General features: G+C 51.8%; 2 protein-coding genes across 2 annotated transcripts; both read right to left on the bottom strand.

Moving 5' to 3' along the window:
* Positions 1 to 300: 300 nt before the first annotated feature.
* On the bottom strand, positions 301 to 5,563 carry LOC123052294 (uncharacterized). The gene is made up of 2 exons (XM_044475427.1): positions 3,656 to 5,563; positions 301 to 3,515 (listed from the first exon to the last, which is right to left on the bottom strand). The coding sequence occupies exon 2, from the start codon at positions 3,487 to 3,489 to the stop codon at positions 445 to 447; it is 3,045 nt and encodes a 1,014-aa protein (XP_044331362.1). The 5' UTR covers positions 3,490 to 3,515; positions 3,656 to 5,563; the 3' UTR covers positions 301 to 444.
* A 143-nt stretch (positions 5,564 to 5,706) lies between these two features.
* LOC123052295 (geranylgeranyl pyrophosphate synthase, chloroplastic) lies at positions 5,707 to 7,386 on the bottom strand. The gene is made up of 2 exons (XM_044475429.1): positions 6,601 to 7,386; positions 5,707 to 6,396 (listed from the first exon to the last, which is right to left on the bottom strand). The coding sequence occupies exons 1-2, from the start codon at positions 7,243 to 7,245 to the stop codon at positions 5,974 to 5,976; spliced, it is 1,068 nt and encodes a 355-aa protein (XP_044331364.1). The 5' UTR covers positions 7,246 to 7,386; the 3' UTR covers positions 5,707 to 5,973.
* Positions 7,387 to 7,636: the final 250 nt, after the last annotated feature.

Below are 7,636 nucleotides of genomic sequence, written 5' to 3'. Positions count from 1 at the left end.
TAAAAAGTATTTCAAATATATCCAAGATTGATCTTGTTCTAAAGATCTTGTCACGACGATTGCAAATGTATAAAAAGTTTCAAAAATGGACATTTCATTTAACAGATATCAATCATTTCAAATTTAAAGATGAAATTAAATACATGTCATTTGTATGGAGAGAGAATGCATGCAGCGTCCGTCTCTCAATTCTAACTCTCTCTCTCTCTACTGCAAAAAGCTGCCAGTTTTGTCTCAGGCCGTATTACGAAGTATAGTTGCTGGAATGAATTATTGTGTTATACCGGGTCAGACTGCATGGATCTTGATGAAACCAATGGATAGTGGATTCCCCACCGGTACATCCCGGTTTCTGTAAATTTACTTTTTCAGTTGCCATGATCAAGGGTTCTGAAACACCTATTGGCTTGGTAAGATATGCGTTGTTGCAAATACAGAAATCAGTTAGAAGATGTGATGCAGCTTCTTCTGCTCCGGCTTGCCCATCCTACTAACAATCGCGTAGTTGCATCGCTGCTGTGCGTGCACTACGAGCGCGAGCGCGACCGCGGCAAGCGGTATCACCATGTCGCCTGCCTTGGCGAAGAAGCGCCCTTGACTGCCGGCATTGACGTCGACCGAGCGCGAACGGAAATCAGCCGGCGGCCCTCCGTATTCATACGCGTGCGGCAGCAGGCGCAGGAAGGTGACGCCGACGTAGAAGCTCCCCTTGAGCGGCCTGCAGTTTATCCGCCACACGGCGTTGCCAATCGCCTGCGGGAGCAGGAACAGGTCCTGCATCAGCGCCACCTGCTGCTCGACGGCCATGGCCTCCCTGTTGAGCGCGAGGATGAGCACGAAGAGCACCAGGTGCACGCCGCAGTAGTAGACGAACACCCTGCCGTCGCTCGGCACGCACGCCGGGTCCAGCGGCGACCGCTCCACCATGCGCGCCCTCGAGCGCCGCACCTTCTGGCCGAGGCGCACCGTGAGGATGAAGGCGCAGACCGTGAGGACCTTCACCGCCTGGTCGATGGTCTCGCACAGCCGCCACGTGTCAAACATGTAGTAGGGAGTTCGTCCAGAAGACGTCGCCTTGGCGACATCGCCGGACGAGCGCAAGGTCACCCTCGCTAGGATCGCCTCGACGCCCGTGACCAGCGGGATGCCGTAGCCGAGAGCCTGGACGCTGAGCATGACCAGGGAGATGTACGGCGCCACGTCGGTGTGCGTCTTGATGTAGCGCAGCTGGCTGAGCACGGCCGCGATCGTGGCTGATAGCAGTACAATGCAGAGCACGCCATTGACGACGCCTCGGTAGAACCCGCTGGGCCGCTGCTGCGGGTACGAGGGCATAGCCCTGAGCTTCACCGCCTTGAAATGCAGCGCGTCGACGGCCGTCCTCGTGCTCGCTATCTGCACCTTCGCCGTCGACATGACAAACAAGTGCATCGTGGTCGGCGGGTACTCGACTTTCACCTCGATGGAGCAGTCCATCCCTTGTTCGAGTCCCAGATCTCTGCTTGTCGATGAGTTTTGCCACGGGAGCCGGACATCTTGGCAGCCGATCAGGTGCATCCGACCGTCGTCTGGATTGTACACGCCTTCAAGCGACATCACTGATTTTTGGGGCCAACGATCCTTAAAAATGGTGAGCTCGGCCGACACATTGAGTAGTATGCGCCCCTCCGTTCCAGGCTCTTTTGTTGGTCTGCCATCCCCGTGTTGCGGGGGTGAATAGCGGTCGATGACCTGCTCGAGGGAGAAGACCTCCAAGTGAAGGATCGGACGCTCAATCCATTCCTGCCGGAACAGGTCTGGCATGGCCATGAACCAGAGAGTGAGCCTGTCGGCGAGGCTGGACAGGCTCCTCCTGTCATTGCCAGCGCCATCTCTCATGGACAGAGACTTCGCAACGATCTTGCGGAAGTGCGACGGCAATTGGCTCCTCCGGCGCAGCTCGCCGGCCTGATTGACCTTCGCGTAGTTGTATTTGTATGACACCAGCGGTATGCCATCGTCGGGATAGTAGCCCCATAGGCGTGGCGGGCTCATGTGCTGCCGGAACGACAGGAGGGGCGGGTATGCCACTCCGCCGGCTGCTGCGTCCACGCCGGTTATCTCTCGCAGCATGGTGTCGAGGCCGGTAATGGACATCGTCGTCGGGAAGAAGAGGCACACCCGGAAGTTGCACGCCTTCTTGCCCGCGATGCCACGGCATGCCACCATGCAGGCCTGCCCTGTCGATGTTTTCCAGACTCCCTCGGCCGACAGTGTCTTCCCGCTAAGCCCGGAGCGCGACCTCGCCGTGCTCCAGTCCTCCCATGGGGACAGGGCGCGGAACACGACCGACACCATCGCGGTGCCGGTCGGGCCGGCCATGTCGTATTGCTCCAGGCACTGGAAGTCCTGCATTATGATGCCAACCCCAGCGAACGCGTCCGCGTCTGCTGCTTTGTCCATTTCGAACGGCCCGATGCCGTGGCACGACCCGCCCGTCGCTGCCGTGGAGTTGCACTGCCATCCGGGGAGCACGGTGCTGACTTGTCCATAAGCATTTCGGTTAAGGACTAGGCATGGATAGCTTCCGTTGTACACATCCCTTGCACGGCTGGACACGCCATCATCGGCGCCGCTCGAAGGGAGCGCGTGGCCTGCGCCAGCGGCGAGCTCTTGGGGCTGGTAATGGTACATGCTGTAGGAGATGAGCCCTGACACGAGCTGCACGGTGTCAAAGTAGGACGCATCCGACGCGCCGCTCGTGCTCCGCATCGTGCCGGCCACCGCACGGGTTGTCAGTGTCAGCTTCTTCGGGTACCGTAGCACGAGCAGTATGTTGTTGTCGGCCGTTACAGGCGACCGGAAGCTGCTCCGGTCGGAGTTCTTGGCCCAGTCCCACGGGTCAACGCCGCCGGTGCTGCGCTTCGGCAGGACAGCGCTCCCGACCTTGCACAGTACTCGCTCGCCGTCGCCATCCCCATTGCTATCTGCACTCTCCGTGTACACGCCTACAAATATAATCTTGAGCCTGGTGCTGCCCGCCGAAAGGTTGAACTCCGGCGACACGGCCGACATACCTGGCGCGAACTCCGGCGCGGCACTCTTCCGGGCAAGGACGAGGACGCCGCTGATGTTGACGGCTGGCCTTGCACGGTGCTCCTCGTCGTCGTCAACATGCGTGACAACGAATGTTGCAAGGGACAGGGGTTCAGGCAACCGGCGAGCGCCCTTCTTTGGCGCGTCACCGGCGACGAACGGCAGGAGAGGCGCATGGTCGGCGTCCTGGCGCCAGTCGCCCTTCTCGAAGGATAGCTGGTGCCTCACTTGGTAGGGACGGTTGGCTTCGTAGGCCAGCTCGGTGGCCGACGAGAGCATGGACTGGCAATGGCGATTGACGTCGGCAAAACGGAGGTAGTTGTGCGCCTGGCGTGGTGGACCGAGGTATAGGGAGGAGGACGTGGTGCACAGATGTAGCAGCATCACAGCCATAAACTGTGCATTTGACGCCATGTCGATCGCCACGCCGGCTCCTGACGCTGCAAGAGATGAAGAAGGAATCTGAAAAATATCAGGAAAACAGCTTGGGAAACAGATTTAATTCAAAATGCACTATGATTGCTCGGATAACTCGCTGAAGAAATAGAACTGAAATGCTAGAGATAGCTTGGTTACTGACCTCAATTAAGATAGGAACTTGTGGCTGCTCCCTTGGGGTTAGCCAACTAAACAGCAAGTTAACTTGATACTACTTGGTCTATGGACCTGACCCCAACCTGGCATGCAGTATAGTATTTCTGAAGAAAAGATACGGTGATGATCCGATCCTGGTCTTGATGTGAGGATTGGAGATGCCACATGCTCCACAGCCTCGAAGTCAACAGCAAACAAGATTCTAAACAAGAAAATCCCAACCACGCGATATTCACCCATGTGCAGTTCAGATTGTGAAGCCAGGAATATCACATAATTCAAAGTAAGTACAACCGCAGGATCAAGATGGCGGAGAGTGTGAAAACATGCCAAATTGAAAATGACAACGGCAGCCCGCGGGATCCTCATGTTAAACTGTTCCACCACTATCACCGAGTCAAATCTGCATGCTTATTTCAAGAACTGAACTTTCGGTGGAAGTTCTTCAGTCAAGAAACCTTATAATAACATGCAAAGTAAAATCGATCTGATTAGTGCTGAAATAGACATGAGCAGAAAACAACCGAGTGTGCATTCACAGAAATGGACACAGGGGAAGTCTTATGCATTAACATTAGTGGTCATGGGTTACAATCAGGAAGCCAGATAACATGCTTATTCAATCCAGCAATGTACAGCAGAATGAGGATATCATTAACAGATACATCAGTCTATACTGAACTTCCATCAGTACAGTGGTTTAGCAGAAATACTAGGCAGCCTAAGATTTATCAGATAAAGAATGAAGTGACTTACAAAAACTAACCCTTTGTTTAGATTCTTCTATTGAGCTAAGAAAACCCAACTGCAATTAGGGATTTTTGTGATGGTTAGATACCAATGTCCTCTGTATGGCAAATCTTACGCAAGTGGAAACATTGATCATTTTAAAGGAAATGATAGACAATGACATGTTTTGCCACAGAAACGCAGGGTAACTCTTCCAGTGAAGAAAGCTTTACAGTGGCAGGCAAGGTAAAAGCAACCTGATATAAGGCACAAAACAAATCAATTGTGCACTACCCTAGTGAAATAGACATGACCAGAAACTGTGGTGCTGAATCAAAACACTGCAGCAAGCATCCATCCACGATAGTAGTTGACTAGGACATGTGGGACAACAAATATGCTCTTGATTTTTGACATATTCACATTCAAGATATGATCATTCATACTGTGTGCAGGTTGAACGCTTGCTACTGCATGCCACTATTAGCCTAAAAGTTGCTTATAATTGTTGTAGCACTGCATGTGTTATACTCCTAGTTGGCAAATATAGAGTGCCGAAAAAAAAACTCATATATTCAAAGTGATGGATTGCTAGGGATGGCACATGATTACATGACATAACTCTTGCACAGTACAGTGTTGGGAGTGTGAAAATATGCCAAACTGAATGGCAACTGCAGGAACCTCATGTTCCAGTTTTCCACCACTATCATGGAGTCAAATCTGAATACTTGTATCAAAAACTGAACTTTCAGTGAAGTTTCACCCTCAAGAAAGCTCCAAATGTCATGAACAGATACATCAAACTCTAAATTTAAATTCCATCATTAAAGTGACAGGCTACCTGCATACATCTGATGTTATCCATGATTTTTCTGTGAACAGAGAGCACAACATGCTGACATATACTTCCCTTTGTCTAGATTCTTCTACTGAACTAATAAAACCTAACTGCAATTAGCCATTTCAAAGTTAAAATTTCGTAAAGTTTGACCAAGTGTATAGAGGAAAATATCAACATCAATAATACCAAACAAATACAATTAAAAGAAATATAATGATACTGTATTTATTTGGTGTTGTAGATGTAAATATTTTTCTCAAGAAACCTGGTCAAACTTTAGAATGCTTGACTTTCGAAAAAAAAGCTGTATGCACCATAATTTGGAACAGAGGAAGTACCTCAGATAGAAAACCATGACTTTGACATGCTCTTTATCGTTGAACATTCTAGCTAGCAAGGAGCATAGCAATAATGTGATGCATGCAATTGTCATGGAAAGAAAGAAATAGAGAAATAAAATGTTCTTCTTTCGAAATCAATTGATTTATTATCATCCAGACAGTATAAGACATAAAGGCTGATTCCCATTATAATGTCTTGGCTATCTCAATGGGACATTGGTATTTGCCACCTAACTCATGTGGCTTTTGTCACCTAAATATTCTCATGACACAACGGTAGAAAACTAAACTAGTATATATGAGGGGAAGAATTCAGATATTCCTCAAATCCCAGACTTGATGTTCTTACAAAGTTACAGATAAACAACAAACAACAGAATAACCATCACCTTAGTTCTGCCGATAGGCAATATAATTGGCCAAGTACAATAGCGGTGCTGCCTTCTCTTTATCAAAATCAGCAAGTTGCTCCTTTGCATCAGAAAGCAACTTCTCCGCAAATTCCTGTGACTTCTCCAACCCTAGTAACTTCGGGTATGTCGTCTTGTCACTCGCCAAGTCCTTCCCAGCTGTCTTCCCTAGCTCCTCTGATGACTTGGTCACATCAAGAATGTCATCAACCACCTGGAACAGCAGCCCAATTGATCTCGCGTACTTGCGCAACCGCTCAATCTGCTCTTCCGAGCCACCCCCGATGATTGCTCCAATAACCACTGAGGCCTCAAGCAATGCAGCAGTCTTGTGCAGATGGATGTACTCAAGGCGGTCAAGTGGAACAGTCTCAGTTGAGCCAGTCATCTCCAGATCAACAACCTGACAAAAAAGTTGACGCCCATTTTTCAGAAATGTGACAAGTTATGTGGCACGATCTATGTTGAGGATAGTTTCAATTTCTAATCCAACGGTACGGAGATACCTATGCAAATCATAATTCTTAGAAAGGCATTCGATTCACAGAATTAGCAGATTCCCAAACTGTACTTTTTTCAGTGACGAAATCGCATAGAATCTGCTGACCTGGCCGGCGACGAGGCCCTCTGACCCGATACAGCGCGCGAGCTCACCAATGGAGCGGACGACGCGGGCGGCGTGCTTGGCGGGGTCAACGTCCGGAGGGTAGGAGTCGACGCTGGCCATGTGCTCGAAGGCGAGCGCGAGCAGGGCGTCGCCGGCGAGCACGGCGATGGGCTCGCCGTACACGACGTGGCAGGTGGCCTTGCCGCGGCGGAGGTCGTCGTCGTCCATGCAGGGGAGGTCGTCGTGCACGAGCGACATGGTGTGCACCATCTCGACCGCGGCGGCGGGGGCCATCGCCCAGGCCTCGCGGCCGCCGGACACGACGCAGGCGGCCAGGCAGAGGGCCGGGCGCACGCGCTTGCCCCCGGCCAGCAGCGCGTACCGCATCGCGTCGTGGAGCGCCGCGGGGGGCTCGCCGGCCGGGACGGCCGCGTCCAGGGCGCTGTTCACGGCCACCGCCCGCTCCCCCATGTAGGAGTTGAAGTCAAACTCGGTTTTCGCGTGGGCGGTCGCCGCGGCGACGATGGCGGAGAAGCGGCGCCGGTGGAAGGAGACCCCGGCTGCGGCGGCGGCGGGAGCGGCGGCGGGGAGGAGCGGGGTGGTGAGGCGGACGCGCGAGGCGACCAGGGGGTGGAACGCTGCCATGGCTCTCGGGGTTTTTTAGTGCGGGGTGGAGTGGGCGGAGAGGATGGAGATGACCGCCCGTGGGCTGCGAGGCCTTCTCTTATCTGTAGAAGCAAAGAGGGGAAACTTCGGCACCGGGCGGGCAAAGGGCAATGGTGGTAACGGCGAAGCGTGGAACGCTTTTATAAGAAGAAAAGAAAACGTGATGCGACCGTGCCAGAGCATGGTTTCTTTTCTTGCCATTTTATTTCTTGTTCGTCTCCTCTCGATTTGCTAGTGATAAGGTCAAGCATTTGTCTAAATCTCCAAGCAACGTACTAATCAATTGCCGATGCATAAAATTTATCTGAAAGAAAAGGCGCATGCAGATGGAGCGATTTGGAATCTTGTATGAAATTTAATTTTGGAATGG

This window comes from Triticum aestivum, chromosome 2D (assembly GCF_018294505.1).
Source record: "Triticum aestivum cultivar Chinese Spring chromosome 2D, IWGSC CS RefSeq v2.1, whole genome shotgun sequence".
NCBI classification, from domain to species: Eukaryota; Viridiplantae; Streptophyta; class Magnoliopsida; order Poales; family Poaceae; genus Triticum; species Triticum aestivum.
The sequence above is the reverse complement of the archived record's forward strand: the minus strand, read 5'-3'. Positions and strand labels throughout refer to the sequence as shown.

What these genes read in the sequence shown, in the direction of transcription:
- LOC123052294 (XM_044475427.1), bottom strand. Translation starts at nt 3,489, where the DNA reads ATGGCGTCAAATGCACAGTTTATGGCTGTGATGCTGCTACATCTGTGC.
- LOC123052295 (XM_044475429.1), bottom strand. Translation starts at nt 7,245, where the DNA reads ATGGCAGCGTTCCACCCCCTGGTCGCCTCGCGCGTCCGCCTCACCACC. An exon ending in AGGGCCTCGTCGCCGGCCAG is followed by an intron (nt 6,397 to 6,600) that starts GTCAGCAGATTC and finishes CTTTTTTGTCAG; the next exon opens with GTTGTTGATCTGGAGATGAC.